Source organism: Vitis vinifera, chromosome 4 (assembly GCF_030704535.1).
Source record: "Vitis vinifera cultivar Pinot Noir 40024 chromosome 4, ASM3070453v1".
In the NCBI taxonomy this organism is placed as follows: domain Eukaryota; kingdom Viridiplantae; phylum Streptophyta; class Magnoliopsida; order Vitales; family Vitaceae; genus Vitis; species Vitis vinifera.
In genome coordinates, this window is record NC_081808.1 from 16,492,815 (window position 1) to 16,510,635 (window position 17,821).

The 17,821-nt window shown below is 31.7% G+C and overlaps 1 protein-coding gene and 1 pseudogene across 3 annotated transcripts; one reads left to right on the forward strand and one right to left on the reverse strand.

Annotated features, from left to right (window-relative positions):
- Positions 1-989: 989 nt before the first annotated feature.
- On the forward strand, positions 990-9,673 carry LOC100240963 (uncharacterized). 3 transcript variants are annotated; one of them, XM_002265672.5, is made up of 5 exons: positions 990-1,563; positions 1,727-1,777; positions 7,414-7,547; positions 9,024-9,124; positions 9,222-9,673. In XM_002265672.5, the coding sequence occupies exons 1-5, from the start codon at positions 1,216-1,218 to the stop codon at positions 9,401-9,403; spliced, it is 816 nt and encodes a 271-aa protein (XP_002265708.1). In that variant the 5' UTR covers positions 990-1,215; the 3' UTR covers positions 9,404-9,673. The 3 variants fall into 3 exon arrangements, with proteins under 3 accessions (XP_002265708.1, XP_059592329.1, XP_010648961.1); XM_059736346.1 differs by having other exon boundaries at positions 1,012-1,563; positions 9,024-9,673; XM_010650659.3 differs by lacking the exon at positions 1,727-1,777 and having other exon boundaries at positions 1,014-1,563.
- Positions 9,674-14,783: 5,110 nt separating this feature from the next.
- LOC100242475 (phenylacetaldehyde synthase-like) lies at positions 14,784-15,613 on the reverse strand (annotated as a pseudogene).
- Between the last annotated feature and the right edge of the window lie 2,208 nt (positions 15,614-17,821).

The window sequence follows — 17,821 nt, forward strand, 5'->3', positions numbered from 1 at the left end:
AAAAATCAAATAATCCCCATATAAAGGTATAGGGGCTTTTAATTTGGTTTAATTAACTATGCCTATATCCACATATAAAAGAGCATATTCCACTATATATAGAGAATATAAATGAGGACAAATGATAGATATAATTATTGGGCCCTAAGAAATTTAAAGTTTCTTCATTCTTTTTATCTACATCCTAAATAGGGATGACAATAATGCGAGTTTTTTTAAGTATCCTCCTTGACTTGCTCCTAATGGAACGAATGTGAAATTTAAATAAATGAGTTTAAGATGAGTTTGAGATTTTTTTAAAAACTCGGGACGGGGTCGAGGCATGTTTGGGTATTGCCTTTATTCGCTTTGCCTCACTTTGATTATATATAAAATTAAGTTTAAAAATTAATTTAATTTTTATTTTCCTATTTTTAATGTATAGATAATTATAATAATAATCAAATACTTTTCAATAAAATAAGTTATAAAATTTTAATTTCTATAAAATATATTTATTTTAATTAAAATAATTTTTAAAGAAAAAAATTAACTTTTTTTTAACTTAAATGGGATGGGACAGGGCAATTATGAACTCATACATGTCCCATCCCATTTAAGTTTTTTTAATAGAATATAGATGATAATTATTTTGAATAAATGGGATGGGATTGGGAGGAGGGCGCGATCCAAGCCTTGTTGCCATCCCTAATCCTAAACTATGAATCTTTTTGCTACACCAGATATCTCCTTCTTGTCCTTATATTTCAATCCATAAAATATAATTTTTATGAATTCATTTTGATCTCATAATATTTTCTTTTATGACTTGACAATATTTATGGAGATACTTGTAATAGTTTTCTTTCATTCTATAAGAATCTAAAATTCATAAATATTTTATATGATATTTTTTTAAATGAAAATTTATAAGAATTAAGAATTTGATACACTTTTCAACATTAAAATAATTTAAATTTCCCTTGACAACCGAAGCATAAGGATGAAGTGTCTGCTCTTAGTTCACTAGACATGTAATTGGAAGAATTATGGGCGAGTAGCTTAGTTAAATTGGTTCGTCTAACAAAAATTGGTCAACAGGGTGTAATTTGCGCGGGTTCCTACGAATTTAACCCAAATTTAAGCTTTCCGAGAAAATCATAAGCTTGGCAAGAAAAAGGGGATAAGCAAAACCAAAGAAACAGACACATTCGTTGTACAATTTTCTTCCCCAATATGAAACCAAGTCTTCTTACAACTCAATCTTCTGTTCAATCTTTTCTACCAAACCCATATCTCCATAGCTCTCTTCACCTTCACAGACCCTCCTCCAATTTCCTCAGATTCATCTCTTCCAATCCCCAAATTCTCCCTTCAATTCGCTGCTTTTCCCACTCCTCCAAACCATTCTCAAGTCTTCACCACCAAGAGCCTCTCAACCCAAATTTTGTCCATGAAGAACCGCCGCCTGATCAGTGGAAAGTGGAGGTTCAGAGCCCTCTCGTTCCGGCTTCGGCAGTGCCGCCGGCGAAGCTGAGCTTGAATGACCGAGCCTTCTTCCTCTTGGCCTTCATTGCTTGCACGGTAATGGGTTTTCCTTGTTTTGTGCAAATTGATTGAAAATGGTTTGTGGGTTTTGATTTTTGTGGTGTGATTTTGTGTTGGGTGAGTGTTTTGCGTTTGGTGTGTGGGTTTTCGTTTTTTCGTTCGAATTTCTGATGACCCATTTCGGTTTTAATGTGTGTAGACTTCTGTGGCGTTTACCAGTCTTGTAATTGCAGCTGTGCCAACGCTTTTTGTAAGTTATATTTCATCTGTACATTTCAACATTTGCATGCAAGAAAAATTGTAATGCTTCCATTGCGGTTTAAGTTTTCAAGGTCTGAATGATGCGTATGTGCACGTTTTGATGGTGGGAGAGAATGCTTTGCTTTAACTGTGAGCATTTCTTTCCTTTTTGTATTTAGAATGGAGACAGCATAGGCACTTCTTATTATCTAAGTACTGTGACTGGACAATTGTCTTGCTTTAATCATTTTTGCACTGAAAAGTTTTGTTCTTTAGAAATCAATGACCTTTTGTATGGTTTTCTTGTTATAAATGGACCGAATGATAGCCTTAAGAATTCTACTGTTTTCCCTTTAAGCACTTGTTAACTACGAATGAGAGCTGGGAATGAGTATGTTATGCCATAATATGCGTGAGTAATGGGTTTTATTCTTTCTCATGGATACATTGTCTAATGCGTTATGTTGAAGATGTTTTGTGATAGCTCTTTAGTGATTGTGTTTTTGTTGCTGATTTGATGTCTTTGGGATGCCTTGATGGTGGTTTGGTACTGGTTTGTGGTATTTTTCCATTCTTTTATGGCTATAAGTGGTGGATGTTGAAGTGCTTTTTTGGTGGCATCTTTTTTGGATCATTACAAGGTTGTTTACAGGGGCATGTGATGTGTAACAGCTCTTTTGGGTGATTGCCATTATCATGTTTTTAATGGTTATAAACTTCACTCTACCTTGTTTGAGGTTATTTGATGGATGTTCAAGTGCTTTGTTGAACTAACAATTTTTCTACAAGCTTAAATTTGTAAAATTTGGGCCCACAATGTATACCATGCACTCTAACACCCTCCTTGACAGGCAACTCCATACCTGTAGGTGGAGAGACACACAAGCCCTTAGATAAACAACCACAATCAGCCTCCTTTTGGGCTTACTAAATAAATTGAGGATATAACTATATCGTAGTGAGATTCAAACACATGACTTCCCACCAAGCGAGGCTCTGATATCATGTTGAACTACCAATTTTCCTAAAAGTTTAAGCTTATAGGATTTGGGCTCACAACGTATATCATGCACTCTAACATGTTTCGATGTCGTTATCATCATCTTTGGATTGTATGAAGGTTGACTGTACTATTTAAACCTTTTCTCGATAGATTTTTGAGTCTATTAGCTCTTTTGGTGAACTTTTGTTAGGGAGTTCTCAGTTTGTGGTTTGTTTGGGGGTTATGTTTCAAAATTGGATTCCTGCAGCTGCTTGCTTGGTCTAATTAGCCGAGTGCCTGGTTAATTTTGTGGAGTTCAATTATGCAGGCCATCTTAATGTAGATGCTATGCCTTTTAATATTGATTTTTAGGAGGTTGCATTTCTTTTATTCTTAGCAAAATTATTTCATTTATGGAAAAAATTGGACAGCAAGAGCTTGACTGTGAGATTCTGACCTCATGGAATCCAAGTTTCTTAATCCCCATTGATAAGATGAATGGATATATTTGAACTTTTGAAGTGGTTACAGTTGGTGATGATGATGCTATCAATTGTTGAAGCAAATTGATTTATATTACAGGAAGAACTGGAAGCCTTTAGATTCAAGCTTTGTAATTTGTGATGATAAAACTTGTGCTTGATGATATGCTTAATTCACTCAATATAGTATAATATTTGTGGTAGGTTTTATGCTTATATTAATTGAAGAAAACTCTAGTCTTTAGCATTGAAGAATTTGTGCATTATGATGCCTATATTATAGGGTTGTTCATTTAGACGTCTACTGGGCTTTCATAGTTCACCTTGCCCACACCCCAAAATCTCTTAAATTTCTTATCTTTGATCTTTGATTTGGTGCTTTCTATCAGCTCGCACAAGACTTGCTTATTCTCTGCTTATTCAAATTTCTCCCATGGAGAAATGGCTTCTGCTGTTGAGGATTTTCTCTCTTATTTCTAGCATAAGAGTCTTTCTCTATAGTCCATAATTTTCCTATCACTACAAACTAGTTTGTTATAAGTGATTTGATACTGCTAGCTCCTTAAATTGCAGTTCTTCTCATACTACATTCCTTGATGACAATTGGGAGTGGTTGTGAGCTTGGGGCTTGCCCTTTGCTGAGAGATCTCTTGTAGCATTTGAATCTCATTAGTTTTGTAACTTTGGAATTACCATAGCAGTAAAGAGCAATGTATGCTTAAACAGTCATGTTTTAAACATTTTTTTCCTGTTTCCTAAGCATTTGAGATTATTGCTTCCCAGCTAATTTCCACTTTGGAATAGTCAGTGTGAGATTGGTAGGTTACAAACCATGAGTGATCTTAACACCCTGTTGGTTACAAATGGGTTCCATCTGCTCTGTCCTCTTGGGCATTACAGTGCTTTAGGGCCTTCCTCACTTCTTCATTATTTAATGGCAGTACCCTGCCTTAAATGACAATTATTATTCTGTAAGAACATGGTCAAACTATTATTTAGAGGAAGTTATGAAGGAGAGTTGCACAAACTGGTGTTCTTTATGTAAAAGGGATGAGGAGTCTGTCAACTGCCTTTCACTGCCAGATGGCACAGTAGCTCTGGTCATTGATTTTTGCTCTGTTTGGAGCATGGGTCCTTCCAAGTTTGGTTAAGGAGTAATTGTTAAGTTGGAGCGGTTCAAATTTACTGGAAAAGGAAGTTTAAAGGTTTTGAGTGCTCTCTTGCTTTCTGGCCTGGTGTATTTGGAGGGAGCAAAAAATGAAGGATTTTTGAGTCGATCAAGATCTCAGCAGTGAAACTAAAGGATGTTGTTCTAATGTGCTTAGTGGAACCTTTGGCATATACAATAATTTGATTTTTATATTTTATTGGTAGTATGGGCTGACCCAGAACTTAAGGTGTTTGAATTGTATGATTGAGCTTTTCCTTTCTCCTATTTTGGTATTATGTATGCTTCTTTTTTATGTTTCCTATGCCCCCTTTGATCTTTATTTCATGAGCTTATGAGATTTGCCTATAAAAGAGGTGCATAACTATCTCATAAGAAATGAGGAGTGTTTGCCTTATTCATGAGCAATACTCAGTTTCATAAGCCTGTCATAACTTTAAATCTAAATTTTTTTGGCTTTTGATGGGGGTGAGTTGGGTGGGGGAACAGAGGAATTATGTTTTTTGGGAAGTAATCCTAATTTATAAACTTGGGATTGTGCACCTAATTACTTGTGTTGACACAACTTTATTGAATGGCAGGGCTGAATGGGAAAGTGAACTTTTTGTAGAGTTGGCTTGCATTCTTCTTTTGCATTATTATATTTCCACTTCAAGTCCTTGACGCTCATCCAATTAGTTCCCATGAGTAGCATACAATTAATCAACTCCAATCTTTCATCATTTAAATCCTCAACCATACAATCAATTCCATCGATCTCACATGAATTTATATATTTATTTATGATCAGAAACAAACATCTTCATTCACCAATCAATTGATAAATACAAGGACAGGCAATCCTTCAAAGATGTACAAGGTTGGTTAGAAAGTACCCAAGTAACCGGATCCACAGAAACTAGCACAACCTCAAAAGGAGAAAAACAGCATATGCATGGTAGAGAAACATTAGACACTCAAGGGGGAAGGAAATCTCCAACAAAGGATGCCAAATGTTTTGCTCCTTGTTTGGCTAATTGATCTGTGACTTGGTTAGCTGAATGAGGAACCCAAAAAAGGGAACAACCCAACTCACTAGCAATATGTATGATTTTGTGCATCTGCTTGTCAAACTTCTGTGAGCCTCTTTTGCTATTAGACATCTTCCGTGACCCTCTTTTTCTGTTAGTCACCCAATATATTGCACTGGCAGAATCTCCCTTTATAGTTAGATTGGATAGGCATAAAGCTTTAGCTTGTGACAAACCCTCAAATAATGCCAATATCCCACAGGAATTTAAATCTTCAAGAATTCCACAATTATGCTCCACATATGGTACTCAAATCTTCTTCTATAAAATAATGAATCCACCACAACCATATCCCATACTCAATCATCCACAATCAAGTCTCAATTAATTCTACAAATTTATATTTTCATAAAATCAAATTTCAAATTTTGAAAATTTTATTATTATAATCCAATATGGTAAAAAATTCAACTTCTCAACTTGGATTATCTTTTACCAAAATTTGCCCAATCAAATGTTGATTCATATAATTTTACTGTCCTTTTTACTATCGAACTGACAATATATTGGTAAGTGCTTGCATTTTATAAAAATTGAAGGTTTTTTGGGTGGTAGTGCATGGTGGTGTTGGTTGAGAAGAGGTGTTCAAAATGATGATATGGAACTGATGTGGTGGTGTTAGGGTCCCTCTGTTTTTTTACATTTTACCTATTTTTCTTTGCTTTTCTGAATCTTTGTTTGTATTATTAACAAAGGGATTCTAGTCATGGACCTTGTTGAGAAAGGGGAGGGTCATTCCAAATTGGTGATGTAGGTGTGAAAGGAATGGGGAGGATGCTGATCACATACTTTCATGTTATTCAATGGCTGGAGGACTATGGGCTTTGAGTTTCAAAATATTTGCCATAGGTTGAATTCTTCAATGTCACACAGACATTGGTCATTTGGTCTGAAAAGTTTATAGATAGAAGAGGAAAAGTATGTAGGACACCTCCTGTATCCTCAGTGGCTTATTTTGGGTTTTGAAAATTAAACAAGAGTATATTTAGACCTTTACTTTTTTGGGTCAGAAGTAGTTGGCTAAAATAGAAGGTCCATTGAGTTATTGAGAGCCCAGGAATCGCAAGGTGTTCTGCTGATGTTTTTCTTTATTGGTTTTTCTTTGTGATGCGTAGTGTAGCTTTGTATAGTATATGTGTAGTTGGGTTGGGGCCCACTACTGTCCTATGCAGTCTCTACATCTGTCTACCAAGAAACTAATAAAATTAACACCCAGACCCAACAACCCCCCCCAAAAAAAAAACACACACACACATGCACACAGATAAAAGGAAAAATGGTTGAGAATCCTTCTAGCCAAAAATCCAATTCTTGTTTTAATGGGGATGGTAATGGATGCCATGGGGATTGTGATGGGTGAGGTGAGGGACAATGGAATAAAAATATGATGGGGATTTCTTTCTTTCTTTCTTTCTTTTCCTTTGCTTCTATCTTATGGTTATTTATATCTGTTCACTTTGGATTTCTACATCTCCTTTTCTATCTAAATTCCAATTCTAATAAAGAAAACTAGAGTCCAATTTGTGGACTTAGTGTGTGATTTCAATTTCATTTGGAGGTCCAAATGCCAGATTTGGAAATAATGGTTCCAAATTGGATTCTGACCCACCACTTCCACTCCCAAAACACACACACACACATGCACGAACACACACCCACAAACCCACACACACACTTCCTAATAGATCTTGAAGGATCTGACTGCATTTTGACTTTCTGTGAATTATCTGAAATTGTCCTTTGAACAAATTCATCTAATTGAATTGATTGGCTAAACTTTCGTCTTTTTCATTACCTATGTGAACAGAATGTTTTATCTTACAAAGCATTTTCTTGTCCTCCTCGCTTTAAATTGATTTTGATCATGCTGGAATCAAGTGTGCATGTCTGGTTAGGAGATGGGAGTTTTAATGACTTAATTTTGTTTTCTTGTCTCTTCTACAGGCAATGGGAAGAGCTGCAACATCTCTTGCAAAGCTAGCGGACACAGCTCGTGAGGAACTCCCCAGTACAATGGCTGCAATCAGGCTTTCGGGGATGGAAATAAGTGATCTTACTCTAGAATTGAGTGATTTAAGGTGAAAAATTTAATCCTTATTTTTCAACTCATTGTTTTTATTTTAACCACTTGGAGGAATGGTATGAACAATCAATAATCGTTGTTGAATTACTTTAAAGTACCAATGTTTTAGATGGATGCATTGGTACCTTTAGAATGGTAGTTAATTTCTCCATGTGGGAAAAGAAACTGTAAACAAGAAAAGATTCAGAACTATTTTGGCATCTCCAAAAAAGGGAATGCCGCCAGAAGCTCCAAAGATTTGGATAAGTTGCTTGTGTTATGGGTCTTTAAACTCATGCCTTGCTTCTGTAAATAGTGTTGTAGCTGATTATTATGCTTTGAATTACCAAATTAGTAGCTAATCGAGCTCCAATCATGACTTTTCCTCATGTTAGGCTCATGCAGCAAACTGCAATAGGAACTAATGGTCTGAAAATTGAAAAAATTAACTTATAGTTGTGGAGTAAAAAGTTTTTGACGGATTGTTTGTGTTAAAACTTCTTGGAAAAGTGGATTTGTTTTAGGCTAAGTCTTTAAATGAATTTACTGATCTGCAAACCAAGGGTTGTTTGCAGGCTTCTTATTCCTGATGTGTTGTTGTCTCAACAAAACATATTTCCCATAGATCTACATGCATTTATTAACAAGAATTCCCTTTACTAACATAGAGAAATCCTCCTGGTAACGACCCTTATTACTCCCAAAAGTGAACCCACAAAAATTGGGAGAGACAGCTTGCTAAAACTCATGTGAATAAGAGCAGGAGATGGAATCATTCTTACATGGATTCCCAACTGGCATGAAGTCAAGCAATCAGATTCCTTTCAACCTCCCCAAACTTGGAAGACAAAATGAAATAATCCTTCCAACTACCATCACCATTTAATAAAATTTTTCTCTGAAGATATAACTGCATATAATTGAAGCATACTCCATGGGGTTCATCTTGGTCTCTAGAACATGCAATCCAGTGTTACCTTTCTTGGAATGCACTGTTAAGATCTGAAAGTGAGATCTAGACTAGTATACAACTTTCATGCATTTACAACGAATGTAAATTTCATCTAGTGGCTCCTTTTCCCCATTTCAGGTGGCACATCCATTTGCTTTTTATTTCTTCTAAAATCACATGCGAGTATGAGGATATGCTTATCAGTTTCAGTTGGTTTACATTTTCAGCTGTATAGATATTTAGTCTTTTCAAGTTATTGCCTGAAATCCTCTGAAGATTTGTTGTAGCATCACAACAGGATGAACAGATTCTAAAAATGGGATTATTTTGATTTATCATACGCTAAAACTCCTTTATCAATGCACTGAACTATGCACTTTGAAGAAATGGAAACTCTGTTGCATAGAGCCTAAAATGGGATAATCTGCATTTTATGGTCGTCAATCTTTTCCTCACCTGGGTTTCATGCATGTTTACAGTCATGTTGGTTTCAACGTGATGGTTATACTTATAATGTAATTTGTTCCATGTTGCTCTCAGCCAGGAGATAGCAGATGGTGTCAGCAAATCGACTCAAGCTGTGCAAGCGGCAGAAGCTGGAATTCGACAGATAGGTACTCTTGCTCGCCAACAGACTGCGTGTATGTTCAAAGACCTTTCTCCTGGCTTTTCCACAGTAGTTCCCATTTCTCATTCCATTCTGGGAACCAATTTTTTGTCTCTGCTATGTGTGAACAGCAATGATTCAGGAGCGGGCGAGCCTGCCAATCATCTCCCTGCAACCAGTTGTTACTGGGGCTGCAAAAAAGACTTCTCGTGCTGTTGGTCAAGCCACAAAGACCATCATCAATATGATCTCTGGCAAAGACTTCAGCTCAGACGATGAAGATGATGATGAAGTCAATAGACTGGAAAGTTGATCAAGTTTGAAATTCCTATTTTCAACATCTCCATGTACAGATCATACAAAAAAGAGGCACCGACACAAAAGGGTTGTTGTATTAGGGTGGTGTGTAAATGCTGCGAGAACATTTTCAGGTTAGAAAAGATGTCCCCAAGGATGCCCAGTTCCCATTTTAGACATGTTCTATTTATTTTCCCAGTTAAAAATTTCAGGAGATGAGCTCCTTTGAACAGGCAGATTCCTATTAGCATTTTTGTGTATGCAATTTTACATTATTTTGCCTTCATTTGTTGAGTATTTGAAGTTCTTGAAAAAGGTTCCTGAAGTTTGTAGACTCCGGCAAATTGCTTTACTAAATTTATATAATTGTGTCATTTGAAGAGACTTTTTTGGGTGGGTTGTGAAGGCCTTGAAAACTGTTTAGAAGTCCAAATATGAAATATTTTTAATATTTTTATAAATAATTTTTATATTTAATATTTTATTTTTAATTATTAGACATGTTAGTATAATTATTTTTTAAAGCAATCACTAGAAAACAAATAAAAAAAAGAAAGATATTCTTTAAAAATATTTTATTTTTTATTTTTAAAAGTAAAAAATAAAAAACATTTTTTGATTATCAAATGTGTTTTTTTGATATATATATATATATATATATATATTTTAAGAGAATAGAGAACTATTTTTGAGGAAAGAAAGAAAATAGAAAATATGTTTGACAGTAAGAAAATAGAAAACATTTTTGTTCTTAAATCAAGATTAGTTAGAAATGTATGCACTTTTAAGTTATTTAATCTTTATATAAAATGGTTAAAAATAACTAAAATAAATTTGAAGTAGCATATAAAAATATTTTATTGATTTTAAATTTATTTTTATTTTGTTTTTTTTTCTTCTACTTTTTCTTTTTATTTATTTATTAATTTATTTTTCTTTTATATTTTCTTGTCAATTTTTTTGGGAACCAAACATAGTTCATACATTTGAAAAAATGGATGCTTTTATTGTACAAGATGGTTTTACAATGGGTGGATTCTAAAATGGACAGAGTTACCAATATTCATTAAATATGTTCCTATCTAATAACACAAGGCTATTGGATCATGACAAAGACATTGTTGAGAAAAATATGGTTTTTTCGAATGAAATGAAAATTGGATTTATGTAACAGAAGAAAGATTTCCCATTCTTTACTCGAAAGATATGTGACCTTAAAATAGAGATTAAGTGAAACAAATTGATTGTGTGGTAGAGTTAACTTTTGGTGACTTGGACAAATGAGGCCTTTACTATTTATAGACATTACTAGATTCATTGGAGATCAATAGAACGACCAAAACCTTAGTATGTTTATTGATACGATAGAATAGAATAAGATATATATATATATATATATATATATATATATATTACATTCCAATGTTCAAAATTATTTAAAATAAAAATTAAATTTCATTATGATATTTGCTATTAAAAGAAGTATGAAATCTTTGTGTTGTTTAGTATTATTTGGAAATTGCTCAATAATTAATAATTTAGTAAGCAATTTTTTATTTTTTTGGTTAATAATATTTATGATTAAAATATTTAAAAATTATATAAAAATATTATATTATGATGGTAAATATATATAAAAAATAAATATTATATTAAATAATAAAAAAATTTTGGTTTGTAAAATGAGTAATATAAGAATTGAAACAAATGATAAGAAATATAATTATAATATATAAGTATGTATGTCCTATATTTTAATTTAGGATTATCACATCCTACGTACAAAAGTATAAAAAAGAGTTTGGATAATATATCTCATAAATTATCCTATTTTATATTTGGTTGAACACAAGATATGATAATAGATAGATAATATATCCTATCTCATAGCTAATTAAATATGTGATACAATATTATTGATTGATTAGATAGGATAAGATAGGGTATTCATATTTTTATATTTTGTTTTTAATGTGACATGATATTTAAAAAATATGTTATAAAGGCTTATGTGAATTAGGATACTTTAATGTTTGATATTTATATTAAAATAAAAATTATAGTACATGCCAATATTTGGAATTAAAAAAATAAAAAATCTTTTTTCATATTTAATACTATATGTAAATTGTTCAATAATTTATCATTCATCAAATTTTTTATTTTTGTTAATATTCATAGTTAAAATATATAAAATTCATAAAAAAGAGATCGCATTTTACATTGTCAAATATATAAATATTATGCACTATATATATATATATATATATATGTATTAAAAAATACATATATTAGTATTATTTTATGTTGCATTTTTTTTAATTATTTTTAATTTTCAAATCAAAATTCTTTGTTTTGAAAAATTAATAATATAAAAGATTGGAAGAACATATATATAAACCTTGTACTTCTTCTATTGAAAAAACAAGATTTTTTTCCCAACCTTTACAATGGGAGTAACTTCCCCTTTTATAGCTATTTTTGTTGTTGTTACAAGCTTCTTCTCCGCCCTAGGCTTACTGTTCTTAGCTTTTTGTTAGCCATGTTTTGTTGCTTTTGGGCCAAGTTATTAGGTTGTGTAAGTTTTGGTGAGAGGGTGATGTCTCTGATTGCTCGAGGTGAAGGTCCTTTTTATAGTTATTTTTGTTGTTGTTATAAGTTTTTTATGTCTTACGCCTGCTATTTTCAACTTTTTGTCAACCATGTTTGGCTGCTTTTGGGCCAAGTTATTAGGTTGGGTAGGCTTTACTGGTTGGTGAGAGGATAGTGCCTCTGATTGCTTGAGGTGAAGGTTGTCTAATTTTATCCACCTCTATATATATATATATATTAATTATCATATATGTGTTTGGTTTAATTTAAGATATAAAAGGTTATAAATAATTTATTTTATCTTATTATCAACCAAATATAATAAAATCTCGATAAGTGAATATTTAATAAAATATCCTTTTTTAAATAATAAAACCTTTTGATCCAAATCGAACCAATGTACTAAATTAATAATCTTGCTAAATGCATAAAATAACAATTTTTTTTAGAAATCCTTAAAAGGCTCAAAAAAATATAAATTTATAATCGATGAAGTATATTAAAAAATAACAGACAAAATTTCATAATACAATATTGAATAACTTTTTATAACTTTTTTTTTTTTCAATTCAACTATTTTTCAGAACCATTGCATACTTAAAACCTATTCATCTTCTAAGGTATTGAATTCTAACATCATGTCTCTTTCTTTAAGGAGTCTTTCTACCTTTTATAAGTAACAACCATATTTCGTTTTCTGAAATGTAAATCATTATGCTTGGATAGAGAAAAAGTTATGATTGAATATAGAAAGTTTATTGCTAACAAAGCTTCTCAGAATAATTTTATTTTTATTTGAAGAAATAGGTGTTGCTCTCTGAATGTAGTAAAGTAAATCCATTAATGATAGTCTTGATTATAACTTCATGAGTAGAAATATTAAAAATCTAAGGAATACTAATGTCAAACAATGGAAGATGAAGTGATAATTTTGATGTATTCCCTAGTTACCAAATTCATATCTATAAACATCTTGATATGTGTTAAAGCTACTCCATATATAAAGAATGCAAGTGAAAGAAAATTGTCTAGTGAAGGTATGATTTTTATCAGGTGAGCAAAAAAGAGTTATATTTGTCGTGCAAGGTCAATTGGATCAAAATTTGTCTATGAATTTTATTTGTTCAACGTGCAAGAAAATAACATACTAAAAAAAATATCTAGGAAAAGGAGAAGGAGAGAATCTCTACTAATCTTTTAGTAGTTTCTAATGATGCGAATATTCTTTCATTTACAATTCTAGTAATGTGTGGATTCTTAACTTAAGATCTCCTAATTGGAACTTTTTAATTAGCTTACTGTTAATCAATACATTAAAGCTGTGGGATTATATATCCTCATGTAAAAGAATTTAAGTTATATAATTGAATAAAATTGTAAAGTACAATCTAATTTGGGATGCATGACAAAGCTACGAGTGACTAGTTTTTAGCATGGTAAATAATAATAATAATAATAATAATAATAGTATGGTTACCAGTGAAAAGGTTTTCCCACAATCAAAATGATGTTTCTACCTATAACCTTTAATGATTGCCTTAATCACATAAGTCTTAACCTTTTTCATCTGCTTCTATCTCCCTCTTATATAATAATAATATTAATAACCTTTAATAATAATAGTATGGTTACCAATGAAAGGGTTTTCCACTATCAAAATGATGTTTCTAGCTATAACTTTTAATGATTGCCTTAATCACATAAGTCTCAACCTTTTTCATTTGATTCTATCTGCCTCTTATATATAGACCAACTTATACTTAAAGTGTTTCCACAAAAACCTAAATTATGGTAGAGCACAAGGACATTATCTTCCCATAATCTATGAGATACTATCTTCCCACTGTGACTAGACACTTGTGTACTAGAAGTATCGGGAATGGTATGTCTTTATAGGATTGGATTAATAGTATCTTGAGCAATGTGAGACTATATTCTAGTGTTCTTCGGTTTATATTACTTTTTATCTTATTACTTATCATATAATCTTCATAAGAAATCTAGCATTTGTACCAACAAATACCTTCTTATCATCCTAGCTATAAAAGTAATCACCCCCGAGATCCTTTTGAATATCCTACAAATTGATATATCTCTTAGGTAAAGGAGGTAAGACACAGTCTCAAAGGTATATACCAAAAAAGAATATGAGAAGTGATGAGAAACTCATCATTGATCTCACTATGTCCATTAGTGTTTGATTACTTCTTTCCATTACTCCATTTTTTAATGAAGTCCTAGATGCACTAAACTGGGATATAGTCCCATGCTCTCTCAAGAAAGAATCAAACCTATTCGACATAAACTCACCACCTTGATCTAATCAAAATGTTTTGATATATTTAATTACCTCTGATTCTATTTTAAATTAAATAAGTGTTCAAAATAATACGATATGATATACGAAATAAATAAGTTAAATTGATTTATATATGCCTATAATAGAGACAATTCATTAATATGATTCTAACCCATTATATTTGTTAATACAATTTTAACTTGTTAAACTTGTCAATTAACTTGACTCACTTAAACCATTTAACAATAATTTTTACAGGTTCATCTCTATCTTATAATCTTTCCCCCTCATGAACTAAAGTATTTTTTTAGGGATATTCCTACTAATTTTTTTATTTTATTTTATGAGGAAATTTAATATTATAATGATATATTCTATAAAATATTCTTTACAAAAACAATCTATCTTGATTAGGATTTGAGACACTTTTCAAAAGTTACAAATTTTCATTACATCATATATTCTTGTATCTCTAAATCAAAAGAAAGTTGGAAGAGGTTGCCATTCAAGGAATTTGATTCACCTTGAAGTCCTTTGCGACGTGCCCTAGCGCCTCAAGAGGATCAACAGCCCCAGAGGATGTGGTTCCCACAGTGGCACAAAGAAACAATGGAACAAGGCCAGCTCCAACGTCCTCCTCCATTGCTGTGCGAACATCGTCTGGGCATAGTGCAAAATCATTTGAAAATGATGTGGGGAGGCTTCGAAAATTTGAGGTTGGAATACCGACCAACTTTGAGGCCTTTTGAAGGGTGGAATGTGTTTGATCAGAACCATAGACCACCAACTTGGTTATTTTATGATGGCCAATCTTTTTGAGAACTTTGTCCCTTGCAGCAGCTAAACTATAAAGTAAGGCCTCACACGTACTTCCATGCATGACACCGCCACCACTTCCTGAGAGAAGAAATGAAGGTGGAAGCATGAGCATTTCCCAACCCAATCCATCACAATGGATTCAAGTTCAGTGGCGGCAGGAGAAGCAATCCAGTTGAAGCCTATCGCATTAAGTCCAGTGCAAAGCATCTCACCAAGAAAGCCAGTAGTGCTAGCATTTGCTTGGAAATAGCCAAAGAAGTTGGGGCTCTGCAAGTGAGTGAGGCCTGGAATGATGCTATCTGATACTTCCTTTAGGATGCTTTCCAAGGGCTCTGGAGAATATGGAGCACTGTCCGGACAATGGTGCACTAGGTACCCAGAACTAACTTGGCTTTGAACAGGGTACTTCTCCACATTTCTATAGTAATCAGCAATGAAATCGACTATTAGTTTCGACTCCTCCAGGAAACTCTGTGGATCCAGGGGGCTGAAGTTGTTCAAGGAGAGGGTGTTCATTGTAACGAAATGAAAATGAACTGCTGAAATGTCATTGTAGTCAGCGGGAATAAGGTTATATGTTCTCAAACATCTGAAAGGCCAGGCATTTATAAGAGCCATGGCATAAGAGTGTTCATAATTTTCAAACTATTGCAGTTCATAATTTTGGAGTCACAGTATTTAGCCAAACCGAAACCCCAAAAATATCTCTAGCTATTTCCTTGTGGTTGGAGAGTTTGAACTGATTCCATAATTTAATAATTTTTCTCCATAATTCTTTATATTTTATTAGAGAGATTATTGAAAAGAACTATTTCTTTTCCTGATCTTATAAAGAAGGTTCCCTATTTTAAGGTTTCCATATAGAAGTAGGGCTTTGCACGATTAGGATATAAATGGCAAAGAAGATTTAGCAAAAAACAACCTTTTAATGTGATTAGGTTTTCGGATTTAAGAGTACTAGATGGTAATCTTCTTGCATAATGATGGAAGTTATGTTCCTTATCTTGTTCGTCTAATCAGGTATCTATTGAATCATGTAAATCTTTGTGCTTGGATAACAATGAAGTTATGGTTGAATATAGAAAGTTTATTCCTAACAAAGTTTCTCAAGAACAATTTTGTTTTTATTTGAATAAATAGGTGTTGCTCTTTGAATGTAGTAAATCCATTAATGATAGTCTTGCTTATGACTTCATGAGTAGAAATATTAAAGATCTAAGAAATACTAATGTCAAACAATAGAAGATGAAGTGATAATGTTAATGTATTCCCTAGTTTTATTTCGTCTTTTTAACCAAATATTTTTCAATAAAGACATGAAAAGGATTATATTTATAATTTAAGGATTATTTAATCTTTTTAACCAAATATTTTTATTTTTAATTTCATGTATTAATGTTTTTTTTTTTCCTTTTAGTCACATATGGATAATACAAAACAACATGCATGGTGTTATTTGTATGGGCCGCAATGGATAGTATTGAATATAATTATATTTAGGTCAAATTTTTAATAGATAGTTTTTGGATCAATTTTATAGTGTCGATATTTGTACGGGTAGTAATGAATGGTCTCATATCATGTTTGTATTACTTAACTTAAAGGAAGAAATAGTAAAAATTTATTTAATTCCAATAGCACTTATGTCAAAATGATTAATGTCAACACAATTTATTATTATTATACCGGTGATATAATACAGTCCATCTAACCCATTCAATAGATAGATTAAGTTGAAATATGTATGAATTGACACAAAAAACCATTAAAATGATTCTAACATGTTAGACCCGTTAACATAATTAATTCTAATTTGTTTAACCTATTAACATAATCATGACTTGTTTAAAATTTAAATTTATAAATATATAATTTTGAAATATTTTTTAGTTTCTTTAACTTTTAATTAAGTTTGAAAATTTAAATTCTTAATTAGTTTAATTATTAATTTTAATCATAATTTTTTTATAATACAAAAAGCAAATGAAAATTTTAATTTACATACATTTATAATTGTATACAATGTTTTAATTTTAAAATATTTATAATTTTTGTAATAAAATATATATAATACTTAATTATTTTAAGGCTATGATATTTATAATTATGAAAAGTATTTTTATTTTTTTTTTATTTTTTATAATATATATATATACACACATGTATATATAATTAATAAATTTATATGGACAAGTTTTACATGAGTTATTTTGATATAATTAAGTAAATGTGTCATTTTGAAACAATAAAATAAACAAGACAAATAGATTGAGTAGTCAAACCTTGAACACAACCCAATTATTAAATAGGTTATATAAATTGATAGAATTATGACATGATTTAGGATATGCCTAACTCGGTCCCTCTAAAACTTGTACCCATTCAAAATAGTCATCCCTATCTATTTTCTAGGTATCAATATCTATAAATAAAGAAATGTGTAATAGAAGAACAATAAGAGTGGTAGAAGATAATAAATTTTTCTTAATTTTTTCAGTTATTTATTTGGTCTATGTAACTGTTTGTATGTTTTTAGCCCTATTACTCCAACAAATTGTTATTAGAGCTAAAAATAAAAAAAATTGTCATGGGATGTACCCATCCAAGATTATATAAGTTGATAGGATTATGACATGAATAAGGATATGCCTAACTCAAACCCTCTAAAACTCGTACCCATTCAAAATAGTCATCCCTATCTATTTTCTAGGTATAAATATCTAT